General features: G+C 44.4%; 1 protein-coding gene and 1 long non-coding RNA gene across 3 annotated transcripts in view; both read right to left on the bottom strand.

Moving 5' to 3' along the window:
* LOC149974574 (uncharacterized) overlaps positions 1–18,519 on the bottom strand; it is a 423,285-nt gene that overhangs the window by 293,993 nt on the left and 110,773 nt on the right. The window lies entirely within an intron of this gene.
* The window catches only part of LOC110499309 (protein kinase C epsilon type), a 158,732-nt gene that overhangs the window by 107,787 nt on the left and 32,426 nt on the right, over positions 1–18,519 (bottom strand). For both annotated transcript variants that reach the window (XR_016489481.1, XM_090212943.1), the window contains exon 2: positions 9,091–9,154. Coding sequence is in view for 1 of the 2 variants with exons in the window: in XM_090212943.1 (XP_090069069.1) it covers positions 9,091–9,154 (64 nt within the window). In the remaining variant the exon portion in view is untranslated. The remainder of the gene's footprint in view (positions 1–9,090; positions 9,155–18,519) is intronic.

The raw sequence follows: 18,519 nt of genomic DNA, 5'->3' as shown, positions 1-18,519 counted from the left end.
ACAGAGGGGAAAGACAGACACAGACAGACACAGACAGAGACAGACAGAGGGGACAGACAGACACAGGGAGAGACAGACAGAGACAAACAGAGGGGACACACAGACACAGGGAGAGACAGAGAGACAGACAGAGGGGACAGACAGACACAGGGAGAGACAGACAGAGGGAACAGACAGACACAGGGAGAGACAGAGAGACAGACAGAGGGGACAGACAGACACAGGGAGAGACAGACAGACACAGGGAGAGACAGACAGACACAGGGAGAGACAGACAGAGGGAACATACAGACACAGGGAGAGACAGAGAAACAGACAGAGGGGACAGACAGACACAGGGAGAGACAGAGAGACAGACAGAGGGAACAGACAGACACAGAGAGAGACAGAGAGACAGACAGAGGGGACAGACAGACACAGGGAGAGACAGACAGACACAGGGAGAGACAGACAGAGGGAACAGACAGACACAGGGAGAGACAGAGAGACAGACAGAGGGGACAGACAGACACAGGGAGAGACAGACAGACACATGGAGAGACAGACAGACACAGGGAGAGAAAGACAGAGGGAACAAACAGACACAGGGAGAGACAGAGAGACAGACAGAGGGGACAGACAGACACAGGGAGAGACAAACAGAGGGGACAGACAGACACAGGGAGAGACAGAGAGACAGACAGATGGGACAGACAGACACAGGGAAAGACAGACAGACACAGGGAGAGACAGACAGAGGGAAAAGACAGACACAGGGAGAGACAGAGAGACAGACAGAGGGGACAGACAGACACAGGGAGAGACAGACAGACACAGGGAGAGACAGACATACACAGGGAGAGACAGACAGAGGGAACAGACAGACACAGAGACACAGGGAGAGACAGAGAGACAGACAGAGGGGACAGACAGACACAGGGAGAGACAAACAGAGGGGACAGACAGACACGGGGAGAGACAGACAGAGACAAACAGAGGGGACAGACAGACACAGGAGAGAGAGACAGGGAGAAATGGAGTAAAGTAGGATAGAAGGGCTTTTATGAAGGTGAGGCATTTCCTGTATTCCTGTAACTCATCCCATCTCTTTCTCTTTCATTTTGCTATGATGTAACAGCAGCTCCATTTCAGAGAATCCACTTCACTAATCAATGTACCTCCCCCCCTCCTTCACTCTCTCCCTCCATCTCTCTTTCCCTTCTATAAACTGTATCTCTCTCCCTCTCTATCCCCTTCACTCTCTCAAATACCCCAAATTCCTAAAACGTTGCAGCATCATTATCAAAGCTCTTACTAAAAAGAGAGACAAGGAGAGAGACAAGGAGAGAGAGAGAGAGAGAGAGAGAGAGAGAGAGAGAGAGAGAGAGAGAGAGAGAGAGAGAGAGAAAGAGAGACAGAAGGAGAGAGAGAGAGAGATGGAGGGAACGCGAGTGTGAGAGATTTTGATAAACTCCCATATCTACTGGGTGAAATACCACAGTATGCCATCACTGCAGCAAGATTTGTGACCTGTTGCCATAAGAAAAGTTCAACCATTGTAATTACAACCCATATTTATGCTTATTTATTTTCCCTTTTGTACTTTAACCATTTGTACATTGTTACAACACTGTATATATCCATAATATGACATTTGCAATGTCTTCATTCTTTTGAAACTTCTGTGAGTGTAATGTTTACTGTCAATTTTTATTGTTTATTCACTTTCGTCTATTATCTACCTCACTTGCTTTGACAATGTTAACACGTTTTACATGCCAATAAAGCCCCTTGAATTGAATTGAGAGGAGGGAGAGAGAGAGAGAGCGAGAGAGAGAGAGAGAGAAGAGAGAAAGAGAGAGAGAAGGAGGGAGAAAGAGAGAGAGAGAGAGAGATAGAGAAAGAGAGAGGAGGGAGAAAGAGAGAGAGAGAGAGAGAGATAGAGAAAGAGAGAGAGAAGGAGGGAGAAAGAGAGAGAGAGCGAGAGAGAGAGAGAGAGAAGAGAGAAAGAGAGAGAGAAGGAGGGAGAAAGAGAGAGAGAGAGAGAGATAGAGAAAGAGAGAGGAGGGAGAAAGAGAGAGAGAGAGAGAGAGATAGAGAAAGAGAGAGAGAAGGAGGGAGAAAGCGAGAGAGAGAGAGAGAGAGATAGAGAAAGAGAGAGAGAAGGAGGGAGAAAGCGAGAGAGAGAGAGAGAGAACGAGAGAGAGAGAGAAGGTTCATAACAAACAACTTAATCTGGCAGATTAAATCTTCATGGTGCTTATTAGGGAGCAAAATGTTCTGCCTCACTCCCCCAGAATGCACTAAAGAGCACACTTCCATCCTCCATCAGTTTACCTCCTATGAGAAAGGATGACATACCTGCACCACTGAATGATGGGAACTGTAGTTCATCACTTCTAGTGATGTAGCCCAGTCATGCAAGGAGCACTTCCAGCACATGTATGCTAGGTAAGGTCATAGCTTCACTTATGATACAAAGGTAGAGCCCATACAGAATTGCCTGTTCTCATCATTTAAAACCTGACAAGTGATCTGATCTGTGAAGGTACCAATGTTAAAACATAATTCTAGAAAGTGTTACAATATTTCAGCTGAAGAAAGGAGAAGTGGTTAATGGATTGTAGTTAGTAGAGGCTGGCTCTGTGGCAAGTTACTGCTTTCAAAGCTGAACCTTAGAAAAGTCTACTTTTCATGACAGAGCATGGTATTAGTGTTTCTTTGTAGTGAGTACAGGAGTGGGCAAAATCATGCATCACAAAAATCTGTCTAAAAATACAGTTTCCTTTTATATCACTCTAAAACTCTACACACCTATACTTACTACCTGTGTGTGCGTGCGTGCGTGTGTGTGTGTGTGTGTGTGCGTGCGTGCGTGTGTGTGTGCGTGCGTGCGTGTGTGTGTGTGTGTAAGGGCCTGTTGATGCAGACCAGTACTGACGGGAGGCAGCCAGTGAGTCCCATCACAGATGCCTGCCAGCTCCTTTTGTACAAAACAAGCCGCTCACACTCCTTTCTTTCTCTCTCCTCTTTTGTTCTTCCCTCAGCGAGTTGGGCATACTCTCAACATGGTTGACAGGGGATCTGCCTGTACTCTGCCTTTCTTCACTAACACTTCTCCAACTTGATGCTTTGTCCTTAAGCAGAGCTTTGACCCCCCACAGCCACAATCTGAACGAACAACACAGTTACCACACCACTGTAACTCATGTTTGAGTGTCAGAACTCTGTGTTGAACGAACAACACAGTTACCACACCACTGTAACTCATGTTTGAGTGTCAGAACTCTGTGTTGAACGAACAACACAGTTACCACACCACTGTAACTCATGTTTGTGTGTCAGAACTCTGTGTTGAACGAACAACACAGTTACCACACCACTGTAACTCATGTTTGAGTGTCAGAACTCTGTGTTGAACGAACAACACAGTTACCACACCGCTGTAACTCATGTTTGTGTGTCAGAACTCTGTGTTCCTACATGTCTTTAACCCGCCTGAATCTAGCTAGCATCAGGATTATGTGTTCTACATATTGATCCCTGTATTGATTATGGACTTGACACAGGTCATCAACGTAACGATTGAGTGCAACACGAGTAGTGGGAGAGGGAGACACTGGTTAGAAGAGAGAAGAGTTCTTGTGGGGTAAATGAGAGGTCACACACGCAAACACTGACACAGACACACACTCTAACGTGCGTGCACACACATTTACACATACAGTACACATTATGAGCACAGTGCTCTTATCCATCCTTCCCAATTAAATGACTTTTATCCTAAGCATCAGGCATAGTAAAAACGACTTATCTGATAACTAGAATCCCTATGTGTGTACAATTGTATAATTCATGAATATGTAAAGATACACCGAAAGAGAGAATCCTACAGCCGAAAGCTACAGTCAGGGTTAAAATGCATGAATTAACAACCATCTGTAGCCAGAGGCAGAGGAAAGCACTCCCCTTGCTCTCTACACGACCCTGTTTTACACACCCTCTGTCTTATAATACAGGTGCTGAAGACACGACCCTGTTTTACACACCCACTGTCTTATAATACAGGTGCTGAAGACACGACCCTGTTTTACACACCCTCTGTCTTATAATACAGGTGCTGAAGACACGACCCTGTTTTACACACCCTCCGTCTTATAATACAGGTGCTGAAGACGCGACCCTGTTTTACACACCCTCTGTCTTATAATACAGGTGCTGAAGACACGACCCTGTTTAACACACCCTCTGTCTTATAATACAGGTGCTGAAGACACTACCCTGTTTAACACACCCTCTGTCTTATAATACAGGTGCTGAAGACACGACCCTGTTTTACACACCCTCTGTCTTATAATACAGGTGCTGAAGACACAACCCTGTTTAACACACCCTCTGTCTTATAATACAGGTGCTGAAGACACGACCCTGTTTTACACACCCTCTGTCTTATAATACAGGTGCTGAAGACACGACCCTGTTTAACACACCCTCTGTCTTATAATACATGTGCTGAAGACACGACCCTGTTTTACACACCCTCTGTCTTATAATACAGGTGCTGAAGACACTACCCTGTTTAACACACCCTGGCCTTAGTTATCTTTGTTTTCTTTATTATTTTGGTTATGTCAGGGTGTGACATGGGGGATTTATGTGTTTTGTCTGGTCTAGGGGTTTTGTATGTTTATGGGGCTGTTTCCTTTCTAGGTAGTTTGTATGTCTATGGTTGCCTAGATTGGTTCTCAATTAGAGGCAGCTGTCTATCGTTGTCTCTGATTGGGAACCATATTTAGGCAGCCATATTCTGTGGGTGGTTGTCTTCTGTCTTTGTGTCTATGCACCAGATAGGACTGTTTTCGGTTTTCACACTTGTTATTTTGTAAGTGTTCTCGTTTATCGTCTATATTAAACATGTTGAACACTAACCACGCTGCATTTTGGTCCTCCTCTCCTTCAACGGAAGAAAACTGTTACAAGACACAACCCTGTTTTACACACCCTCTGTCTTATAATACAGGTGCTGAAGACACAACCCTGTTTTACACACCCTCTGTCTTATAATACAGGTGCTGAAGACACGACCCTGTTTTACACACCCTCTGTCTTATAATACAGGTGCTGAAGACACGACCCTGTTTTACACACCCTCTGTCTTATAATACAGGTGCTGAAGACACGACCCTGTTTTACACACCCTCTGTCTTATAATACAGGTGCTGAAGACACGACCCTGTTTTACACACCCTCTGTCTTATAATACAGGTGCTGAAGACACTACCCTTGCTCTGACCTACCTAGCTAGGAAAGGACATGAGTGTCTCTTACTATCAAAGCAAATCAGCTTTTACAACAATTAATGTACATTTGAATGTGTACAGCTAATTCACTCACAGACTTAAACCTAACCCTATCCGTCTCAGCAAAAGCTTTGAAATGTACGGGCGTGATACACTTATTCATGATAACGGTATTGAAATAGAGTACTTATGATAAAATAGTTGATGATGAATCTGTGTATATTATTATTGTTGTTCTTCACCTCAGACAGGGACAAACAGATGGTTGTCGCTCTGTGATGACAAGGTATTTTTCCTGCCACTGTCCAATGACTCGCTCACACTAGCAAGTCACAGGAAATGCTAAATGTCCATTTCCTGATGTAACAATGATAAGGGAGCTTGAAACTCTGACTCACGTACACTTCTCTCATGGCCACAGTCACATTACGGAGAGATAGAATGAGAGAGAGAGAAAGACTAGAGAAGAAAGGAGCAAGAACCGAATGAAAGAATTGAAGCATCACTGAGAAATAGGTGAGTGTGACGTACTGTGACAAAGCACAACCACCCCCGTGTTTGAGTGACACATCAGTGACATGTTGAGTGATCCAGCCACCCTAAATAAGGGGGTGAGAGAATGACAAGAGAAAGAGACAGATGAGAGGGACTTCTCCTTTTAGTGGCTCTAATCAGCATCCAGGAAAAGGAGAGGAGATCTCATTTTGAATGGGAGCAGGCAAACCAATCAGAGATTGGTCAGTGCTAGCCAATCCAGTCACCCTTTGCCTTGATGACTTTGCGCACTCTTGCATTCTCTCAACCAGCTTCAAGAGGAATGCTTTTCCAACAGTGTTGAAGGTGTTCCCACATATGCTGAGCACTTGTTGGCTGCTTTTCCTTCACTCCGCGGTCCAAGTCATTCCAAACCATCTCAATTGGGTTGAGTTCGGAAGATTGTGGAGGCCAGGTCATCTGATGCAGCACTCCATCACTCTCCTTCTTGGTCAAATAGCCCTTACACATTCTGGAGGTGTGTTGGGTAATTGTCCTGCTGAAAAACAAATGATGGTCCCACTAAGCGCAAACTAGATGGGATGGTGTATCGCTGCAGAATGCTGTGGTAGCCATGCTGGTTAAGTACGCCTTGAATTGTAAATTAATAAATACATTTTTTTATGTAACTAGGCAAGTCAGTTAAGAACAAATTCTTATTTACAATGACGGCCTACCCCGGCCAAACCTGGACGACGCTGGGCCAATTGTGCGCCACCCTATGGGACTCCCAATCACAGCCGGATGTGATACAGCCTAATTTTGAACCAGGGACTGTAGTGACACCTCTTGCACTGAGATGCAGTGACTTAGACCGCTGCGCCACTCGGGAGCAAAGCACCCCCACACCCTCACACCTCCTCCTCCATGCTTCACGGTGGGAACCACACATGCGGAAATCTGTCATTTGGACTCAACAGACCAAAGGACAGGTTTCCACTGGTCTAATGTCCATTGCTCGTGTTTCTTGGCCCAAGCAAGTCTCTTCTTATTATCAGTGTCCTTTAGTAGTGGTTTCTTTGCAGCCATTAGGCCATGAAGGTCTGATTCCTGCAGTCTCCTCTGAACAGTTGATGTTGAGATGTTTCTGTTACTTGAACTCTGTGAAGGATTTATTTGGGCTGCAATCTGAGGCTGGTAACTCTAATGAACTTATCCTTGACAGCAGAGGTAACTCTGGGTCGTCTTTTCCTGTGGCGGTCCTCATGAGAGCCAGTTTCATCATAGCGCTTGATGGTTTTTGCGACTGCACTTGAATAAACATTAAAAGTTCTTTCCGGATTGACTGACCTTCAGGTCTTAAAGTAATGATGGACTGTCGTTTCTCTTTGCTTATTTGAGCTGTTCTTGTCATAATATGGACTTGGTCTTTTACCAAATAGGGCTATCTTCTGTATACCACCCCTACCTTGTCACAACACAACTGATTGGCTCAAATGGATTAAGAAGGTTAATAAATTCCACAAATGTACTTTTAACAAGGCACACCTGTTAATTGAAATGCATTCCAGGTGACTACCTCATGAAGCTGGTTGAGAGAATGCCAAGAGTGTGCAAAGCTGTCATCAAGGCAAAGGGTGGCTACTTTGAAAAATCTCAAATATAAATATATTTTTTTAATTGTTTAACACTTTTTTTGGTTACTACATGATTCCATATGTGTTATTTCATGGTTTTGATGTCTTCACTATTATTCTACAATGTAGAGAATAGTCAAAATAATGAGTAGGTGTGTCCAAACCTTTGACTGGTACTGTATTTGGTCCCATATTCCTGCACACAATGACTACTGTACATCAAGCTTGTGACTCCACAAACTTGTTGGATGCATTTGCAGTTTGTTTTGGTTGTGTTTCAGATTATGTTGTGCCCAATAGAAATGAATGGTAAATAATGTATTGTGTCATTTTTAAATAATAATATATTTTTTTATTGTAAATAATATGTTTCTGAACACTTCTAAATTAATGTGGATGCTACCATGACTACAGATGATCATGAATAAATCATAAATTAGAATACGTGAGAAAGTTAGAGGGAAAAATATCATACCAAAAATATTAACATCACCTGTAATTGGTAAAGGTTAGCATGTCTAGCAAGGTTAAATTTCCAAGAAACTGAAGATCTCGTACAACGCTGTGTACTACTCCCTTCACAGAACAGCGCAAACTGGCTCTAACCAAAATAGAAAGAGGAGTGGGAGGCCCCGGTGCACAACTGATCAAGAGGACAAGTACATTGGAGAGTCACATGTCCGCAACTGGCAGCTTCATTAAATAGTACCCGCAAAACACCAGTCTCAACGTCAACAGTAAAGAGGTGACTCCGAGATGCTGGCCTTATCTCAAACTGGCCATTAAAAATAAAAGATTAAGATGGGCAAAAGAACACAGACACTGGACAGAGGAACTAGAAGGCCAGCATCCCAGAGTTGCATCTTCACTGTTGACATTGAGACTGGTGTTTTGCAGGTACTGTTAAATGAAGCTGCGAGCTGAGGACTTGTGAGGCGTCTGTTTCTCAAACTAGACATTCTACTGTACTTTTGCTCTTGCTCAGTTGTGCACCGGGGCCTCCCACTCCTCTTTCTATTCTGGTTAGAGCCAGTTTGCGTTGTTCTGTGAAGGGAGTAGTACACAGCGTTGTACCAGATCTTCAGTTTCTTGGCAATTTCTCGCATGGAATAGCCTTCATTTCTCAGAACAAGACTAAACTGACTAGTTTCAGAAGAAAGTTATTTGTTTCTGGCCATTTTGAGCCTGTAATCGAAACCACAAATGCTGATGCTCCAGATACTCAACTAGTCTAAAGAAGACCAGTTTTATTGCTTCTTTAATCAGGACAACAGTTTTCAGCTGTGTCAACATAATTGCAAAAGGGTTTTCTAATGATCAATTAGCCTTTTAAAATGATAAACCTGTAATTTGTCTAAACACCTTCAAATGGGGGGGGGGACGAGATTCATAAAGTGCTTTTATGTCTAAATAGAAAGTGACATTCTGTACTGTCACCTCATATTAAACGTTGGATCTCAAATCCAAAATGGTGGAGTATTATTCAGCTTCCCTGTCCAAATAAACACACTGTATACTGACTGTATACAATGTAACATCTGGCACAACACTCTAATAATGCACTTTCAAGGGAAAGTTTGTCAGTCGTGGGATAAGTAGAAATTGGGCATGTGGCCATACGTTTGGGCAAGCTGTGCCTCAGTGTAAACTAGTCAGATCCACTCATCGCTGATACTATATCAGCACAGCTCACAACTTACCTTCACTAGACGATCCAGACAGGTCCATGATGACGTACACCCTCCCCTCAGGCTCCAAGTCAATCTGGGAGAGAAGAACAAAACAGAACAAACTGTCAGCTTTCATACTGGAGTAGAAACACTGAATATGAAGTATAGTATGGTATGGAAACCCCCCCACCCCCCCACCACACACACACCGTTCTCTCTGAGGGTACTAACACTGCTACAGTAATGGCTAATATTCAGTATGGCCAAAGAGGAAGAGCTGAAGAGAGAGGGTTCACTCCCATCAAAATCTGTCCACGTGATAAGTGATAAGCAGACCGATAAGCAGACTGATAAGCAGACAACCTGCCTTCCCGCCATTGGGAAAACGACTCCCATTGTTAGGGAGGAAACAAGACCATCTCGTCATTACAGTATCTCTGGTATGGCTCTCAGGAGCTAGTGTGTGTGTGTGTGTGTGTGTGTGTGTGTGTGTGTGTGTGTGTGTGTGTGCAGTACTACAACGTGCATGCCCTTGGGTTGCTGAATACTGCAGTGTTTATATACTAAGACCAGGAAGAGTCCTGAGTGTGTTACATTGTAGCTTTGTGGACGGTATACATCCGTTCACCCACGGCCCTCTCTAAACCATACCCCCCCACCCACACACACTCTCGCCTATCGATTGCCAAGCCTGAGCTCAAGTCCCTGGGGGCTCTACTGGGCATAAGCAGATGAGATTGAGTTATGGTGTGTGTGTGTGTGTGTGTGTTAGCTCATCTCATAAGAGAGAGTGGGCAGGGATCGCGGCGGCTGGGGCTCAGAGAGTTTCTACCGGCAGCAGCCGCCCACGGCCCATCCATAATCCCCTTCTGCACAGTGCACAAAGACACACACACACAGACTGCACCCAGTAATTTCCTCATCTGGTCCTGTTTTGAGCACACACATTGCTGAGAATTGGTGCAATCTCCACCGCAGAGAGGACGTGGGCTTGGGCTATATACGAGGTGAAGGAGGGGGCGCTACAGTGACAAAATCCATCATTCTACCATAATGCATTCTAAAATGGGATATGGCAACATTTGCAGGTGTCAGAACTAGGCTGCAGCTATAGGTGGCTTTCACAGATTATATGCTACAATTATATAGATATTGCAGCCTTCACTAGCCACCCTAACACAATACAACACTCTAGCCTTCCTTCATCTCTCTCTCTTTCAGGTGCCCCAGATCCATCCATCAAACCCACAGCCAGCCCAGTAAATACAGCCCTTCTAGGGTACAGCAGTACCCCCCCCCCCCCCCCCCCCCCCGCAGCCTGGGGTAAAGTGCAGAACAAATAGGGCCCACACATGTGAGGTGTTGACTGCCTTGCAATCTCTCTCCCTCCATCTCTTCCTCTCTCTCCCTCCCTCCCTGGTAACCTGAGAAAGGTTCCGTGCCCCGGTGTAGTCGTCTGGAAGATGTGCAGTGTAAACAGACAAAAGGGAGAGAAAGACAGAGGAAGAAAAAGACGGAAGAAGAGAGACAGAGAGAGGGTGGAGTAGGCCTCTTCCCCAGCCTGCATGTTGGAACAATAGTCTTCCAGCAGTAGGTTAGACAATACATTCGTCTGTATTTGAGGCCACAGAAACACATAGAAATAGAACATAATAGATAGATCTCTACACTCTTAGAAAAAAAAGTTATATCTAGAACCTAAAAGAAGAACCGTTTGAAGAAACCTGTTTGGTTCCAGGTAGTGGTTTATTGGGATCCCTATTAACTTTTGCCAAAACAGCAGGTATTCTTCTTGGGGTCCACAAAAAAACATTAAACATGACAAGTAGAACCCTTTAGGTTCCAGATATAACTTTTTGGAGTTCCATGTAGAACGATTTCCACAGAGGGTTTTACATGGAACCCAAGAGTTCTACATGGAATCATAAAGGGCTCAACCTGGACAGCAGAAGAACCCTTTCAGGACCCTTTTTGCTAAGAGTGTACTAAAGATGGATAGCCAAGAACAGGATGTAGGGCACTTTGTAGATCAGTGCTCTTGAAGTGCATTATGTAGAATGCAGACTGTGAGAGGGACAAGTATCCTATTCTTACTGCATAGTGCCTCCCCTCTCAGTGCTGTTGAGAAGGCTTCTGAGTGCTGCTCAGAAGATGATGTTGTTGTCCGGACGGAGTAGAGACAGAGCCATGGTGGAGTGGCGACATGTTTGTTATCCCGCCATGCGACCCCCGACTCCCCCCACCCCTGCCTCCTTTCCTGTGAGGTCACAGGCCTCCATTCATCAACAGCCTTCTGGGCACGCTCAGTCTCACAGGTGCAGTGGCCACTAAATATAGACGCCAGCTAAGGAAGGAAAGGCTGAGTGTGTGTGTGTGTGTGTGTGTGTGTGTGTGTGTGTATGTGTGTGTGAGAGAGAGAGAGAGAGAGAGAGAGAGAGAGAGTTTATGTGTGTCGTGTCCTGTGTATCTGAGTGGGTTCCAGAGAGAAAGCCAAATAGATGAGGATGTGTGTTGTGTATTTATATTTATATTTGTGTGGACTTGAACTGCATAGAACCACATCTTTATTCAGCAACAACAGTGCTTTACCACTATAGAGTGCTTTAGGCAAGAACAGTACATCATCTATTTTCACACTGAATATATGTGTTTAAGTTGCAGTATATTACATCAGTAGATACACAGACTACACACACTCTACAAGGTGTCGAAAGTATTACACAGGGATGCTGGCCCATGTTGACTCCAATGCTTCCCACAGTTGTGTCAAGTTGGCTGGAAGTCCTTTGGGTGGTGGAACATTCTTGGTACACACAGGAAACTGTAGAGGGTGAAAAACCAGCAGCGTAGCAGTTCTTGACACAAACTGGTGGCCTGGGACCTACTACCCCGTTTTGTCTTGCCCATTCACCCTCTGAATGGCACATGTAAACAATCCATGTCTCAAGGCTTAAAAACCCTTCTTTAACCTGTCTCCTCCCCTTAATCTTCATACTCCCGAGTGACGCCGTGGTCTAAGGCACTGTATTGCAGTGCTAAAGGCGTCACTACAGACCCTGGTTTGTTCACAGTCTGTGTCACAACCAGCTGTGATCAGGAGTCCCATGGGGCGGCGCACAATTGGCCCAGCGTCATCCAGGATAGGGGGGTTAGGCCGTCATTGTAAATAAGCATTTGTTCTTAAACTGACTTGCAGAAAGACTGTTTAGCTAGGTACAACAGAGTGAATCAGAAGACATTGCTTCTCATTCTAGTGCCGTGACCAATACACTCAGAATGCTTGAATATCTTTGATTACTCATCCTATATATCAACCTCTTCAGGTGCAGCAGCACTCCTATACTCCTTGTAATGTGATGGCATCTCACGGGACACACAGTGGTTGAAAGTTTCCACGTCATTTAAATTAAATTACTCTGAACCAACGTGGAATAGATGCTGAATTTACGTCTTTGCCCAATGGGATTACATGTAGCCAGGGTGGGGGAGGAGAGGAGATGGCTAGGGGACCAGGAAATCAAATATATTTTTACAAAACGTTTAAAATAAATTAAAGCAGTGTTTCTTAATCCTGGTCCTGGGGACCCAAAGGGGTGCACATTTAGTTTTTCCCTAGCACTACACAGCTAGTACTACACACCTAGTACTACACACCTAGCACTACACACCTAGCACTACACACCTAGCACTACACACCTAGCACTACACACCTAGCACTACACACCTAGCACTACACACCTAGCACTACACACCTAGTACTACACACCTAGCACTACACACCTAGTACTACACACCTAGTACTACACACCTAGCACTACACACCTAGTACTACACACCTAGCACTACACACCTAGCACTACACACCTAGCACTACACACCTAGCACTACACACCTAGCACTACACACCTAGCACTACACACCTAGCACTACACACCTAGTACTACACACCTAGCACTACACACCTAGCACTACACAGCTAGTACTACACACCTAGCACTACACACCTAGTACTACACACCTAGCACTACACACCTAGCACTACAAACCTAGCACTACACACCTAGCACTACACACCTAGCACTACACACCTAGCACTACACACCTAGTACTACACACCTAGCACTACACACCTAGCACTACACACCTAGTACTACACACCTAGCACTACACACCTAGCACTACACACCTAGCACTACACACCTAGCACTACACAGCTAGTACTACACACCTAGCACTACACACCTAGCACTACACACCTAGCACTACACACCTAGCACTACACACCTAGCACTACACACCTAGCACTACACACCTAGTACTACACACCTAGCACTACACACCTAGCACTACACAGCTAGTACTACACACCTAGCACTACACACCTAGTACTACACACCTAGCACTACACACCTAGTACTACACACCTAGCACTACACACCTAGCACTACACACCTAGCACTACACACCTAGTACTACACACCTAGCACTACACACCTAGCACTACACAGCTAGTACTACACACCTAGCACTACACACCTAGCACTACACACCTAGCACTACACACCTAGCACTACACACCTAGCACTACACACCTAGTACTACACACCTAGCACTACACACCTAGTACTACACACCTAGCACTACACAGCTAGTACTACACACCTAGCACTACACACCTAGTACTACACACCTAGCACTACACACCTAGTACTACACACCTAGCACTACACACCTAGTACTACACACCTAGCACTACACACCTAGCACTACACACCTAGCACTACACACCTAGTACTACACACCTAGCACTACACACCTAGCACTACACACCTAGTACTACACACCTAGCACTACACAGCTAGTACTACACACCTAGCACTACACACCTAGTACTACACACCTAGCACTACACACCTAGTACTACACACCTAGCACTACACACCTAGTACTACACACCTAGCACTACACACCTAGTACTACACACCTAGCACTACACACCTAGTACTACACACCTAGCACTACACACCTAGTACTACACACCTAGCACTACACACCTAGTACTACACACCTAGCACTACACACCTAGTACTACACACCTAGTACTACACACCTATCACTACACACCTAGCACTACACACCTAGTACTACACACCTAGCACTACACACCTAGCACTACACACCTAGCACTACACACCTAGCACTACACACCTAGCACTACACACCTAGCACTACACACCTAGTACTACACACCTAGCACTACACACCTAGTACTACACACCTAGCACTACACACCTAGTACTACACACCTAGCACTACACACCTAGTACTACACACCTAGCACTACACACCTAGCACTACACACCTAGCACTACACACCTAGTACTACACACCTAGCACTACACACCTAGCACTACACACCTAGTACTACACACCTAGTACTACACACCTAGCACTACACACCTAGTACTACACACCTAGCACTACACACCTAGCACTACACATCTAGTACTACACACCTAGCACTACACACCTAGCACTACACACCTAGCACTACACACCTAGTACTACACAGCTAGTACTACACACCTAGCACTACACACCTAGCACTACACACCTAGCACTACACACCTAGTACTACACACCTAGCACTACACACCTAGTACTACACACCTAGCACTACACACCTAGCACTTCACAGCTAGTACTACACACCTAGCACTACACACCTAGCACTACACACCTAGCACTACACACCTAGTACTACACACCTAGCACTACACACCTAGTACTACACACCTAGCACTACACACCTAGTACTACACACCTAGCACTACACACCTAGTACTACACACCTAGCACTACACACCTAGCACTACACACCTAGCACTACACACCTAGTACTACACACCTAGCACTACACACCTAGTACTACACACCTAGTACTACACACCTAGCACTACACACCTAGCACTACACACCTAGCACTACACACCTAGCACTACACACCTAGCACTACACACCTAGCACTACACACCTAGTACTACACACCTAGCACTACACACCTAGCACTACACACCTAGCACTACACACCTAGCACTACACATCTAGTACTACACACCTAGCACTACACACCTAGCACTACACACCTAGCACTACACACCTAGCACTACACATCTAGCACTACACACCTAGTACTAGACACCTAGCACTACACACCTAGCACTACACACCTAGCACTACACACCTAGCACTACACACCTAGCACTACACACCTAGTACTACACACCTAGCACTACACACCTAGCACTACACAGCTACGGTCTAATGGTCAACTCATCATCAAGCTTTGATGATTTGAATCAGGTGTTAGTGCTAGGTCAAAAACTAAAATGTGTACCCCTTTAGGTCCCCAGGACCAGGACTGAGAACCACTGAATTAAAGGAATTACAGTTCATACCTTTTTTTGTATAATCTTACTTGTTTGTGTAATCAGAATACTTCAAAAACAAGTATTGGAATTGAAATAGTAGGGGATATATTGTACATAGTACATATAGAAAATCAGAAACAGATATACTGAGATGAGATTCTTCTATAGTCATATTCAGCTTGTCAGTTGCTTTGTCTTTTCTGCCAGTACCCATATGAACAGACACTGACATGTTAGTGAGTGCTTTGAGTGCTGTACTCTAAACACAAGACACATTCATCCCCATTCAATGTCTCCTTCCACCAAGGTCATAGCTTTGTGTTTTTATATTAGATTTTAATTTGAAATTCAGTTTAGTTCTGATCAGATTTACACATTTTTATCTAGCTTACATTTCCTGGTTTTTATATTATTTCATTTCAGTTGTAGTTTTTGTGTTCGGGACACAAGTAGCCATATATGTGTTGTTAAGTGTTTTTTTTATGTCCCTTCTTCATTTCACTTCATCTCAATATCTGCAACGTATCTGCAAGAGCACAGAACCACACACATGCACCAGAAAATGAAACTGTATAGTTTAAATGTCCAATCCAGCTGTTTTTATCTCCATATCAAATCATTTCTGGGTAACAATTAAGTACCTTACTGTGATTGTTTTCAATTAAAATGGTAAAAAAGAAACCAAAATAGCTTCGTAGCAAAGAGCAATTTGTCCAGCAAGAATTTTGCTAGGACTGTCTGGGAGTGGTCTGAGTGAGGAGGGGAAAAAGGAAAATGAGCTGTTATTGGCAGAGAGGTTTGGAACTCTATTTTTTATTGGTATACTTAAGCAATAAGGAACGAGGGAGTGTGGTATATGACCAATATACCATGGCTAAGGGCTGTTCTCATCATAACGGCATTATCATCATTTTCACAATTTCACAGTGTTATTCCAACCTCATAGTGTGGAAATATATATAAAATACAGGCTTTAATTCAATTTCTGTAGCTTTCACTTCATCCGGCTCTCTCACTCTCCTTCTCACTGTGCCTCTATGTCAGTTAGTGCTGCAAAAACTATAATGTCTTATGACCCTAGCAGTGTGTGTGGGTGCTTATATCTGTCTTATTTCACACATGTACAGTTGAAGTTGGAGGTTTACATACACTTAGGTTGGAGTCATTAAAAGTCGTTTTTCAACCACTCCACAAACTATAGTTTTGGCAAGTCAGTTAGGACATCTACTTTGTGCATGACACAAGTCATTTTTCAAACATTTGTTAACAGACATTATTTCACTTATAATTCACTGTATCACAATTCCAGTGGGTCAGAAGTTTACATACACTAAGTTGACTGCCTTTAAACAGCTTGGAAAATTCCAGAAAATGATGTCATGGCTTTAGAAGCTTCTGATAGGCTAATTGACATCATTTGAGTCAATTGGAGGTGTACCTGTGGATGTATTTCAAGGCCTTCCATCAAACTCAGTGCCTCTTTGCTTGGCATCATGAGGAAATCAAATGAAATCAGCCAAGACCTCAGAAAAACATTTGTAGACCTCCACAAGTCTGGTTCATCCTTGGGAGCAATTTCCAAACGCCTGAAGGTACCACTTTCATCTGTACAAACAATAGTACGCAAGTATAAACACCATGGGACCACACAGCCGTCATACCGCTCAGGAAGGAGATGCGTTCTGTCTCCTAGAGATGAACGTACTTTGGTGCGAAAAGTGCAAATCAATCCCAGAACAACAGCAAAGGACATTGTGAAGATGCTGGAGGAAACAGGTACAAAAGTATCTATATCCACAGTAAAACGAGTCCTATATCGACATAACCTGAAAGGCCGCTCAGCAAGGAAGAAGCCACTGCTCCAAAACCGCCATAAAAAGGCCAGACTACGGTTTGCAACTGCACATGGGGACAAAGATCATCCTTTTTGGAGAAATGTCCTCTGGTCTGATGAAACAAAAATAGAACTGTTTGGCCATAATGACCATCGTTATGTTTGGAGGAAAAAGGGGGAGGCTTGCAAGCCGAAGAACACCATCCCAACCATGAAGCGCGGGGGTGGAAGCATCATGTTGTCGGGGTGCTTTGCTGCAGGAGGGACTGGTGCACTTCACAAAATAAATGGCATCATAAAGAAGGAAAATTATGTGAATATATTGAAGCAACATCTCAAGACATCAGACAGGAAGTTAAAGCTTGGTCGCAAATGGGTCTTCCATATGGACAATGACCCCAAGCATCTGGAAAAATGGGTTAAGGACAACAAAGCCAAGGTATTGGAGTGGCCATCACAAAGCCCTGACCTCAATCCTATAGAAAATTTGTGGGCAGAACTGGAGGAGGCCTACAAACCTGAATCAGTTACACCAGCTCTGTCAGGAAGAATGGGCCAAAATTCACCCAACTTATTGTGGGAAGCTTGTGGAAGGCTACCTGAAACATTTGACCCAAGTTAAACAATTTAAAGGCAATGCTACCAAATACAAATTGAGTGTATATAAACTTCTGACCCACGGAGTGTGGGGTCACAGCCAGGGTCAGCCATGATCAACGGCGAGCCTGGAGCAGTTATGGTTAAGTGCCTTGCTCAAGGGCACATTGACAGCTTTTCACCTTGTTGGCTCTGGGATTCGAACTAGTGACCTTTCGGTTACTGTTCCAACACTAACTGCTAGGCTACCTGTCACCCTATACACACACATTCTCCCTCCCTCCCTTGTCGGGGAGGCTGTTTTGTGAAAACACCTTGGGCTGAATGGCGTCTGTTAAAAGATGTTGACATATTTTCAGCAATCAACCATCAAACCCTGATGGTTTCATGCCTCTCCCTGGCATCTTTCATCAGAGACCTCTTATCTTCTCGCCTGTTCCTTACATCCCAAAATGTCCAACGACACCCTCCATCCCTCGCAATAAAGGAGCGATAAAGAGACACACGACTCCGTGTCTGTGGAAAAGCTCTTCAACTTTGCACCCCCCACCACCCTCATCTGTCTGCCTGTGTGTGTGTGTGTGTGTGTGTATCTAT

Source organism: Oncorhynchus mykiss, chromosome 20 (genome assembly GCF_057628025.1).
Source record: "Oncorhynchus mykiss isolate SJ-2025 chromosome 20, ASM5762802v1, whole genome shotgun sequence".
In the NCBI taxonomy this organism is placed as follows: Eukaryota; Metazoa; Chordata; class Actinopteri; order Salmoniformes; family Salmonidae; genus Oncorhynchus; species Oncorhynchus mykiss.
The sequence above is the reverse complement of the archived record's forward strand: the minus strand, read 5'-3'. Positions and strand labels throughout refer to the sequence as shown.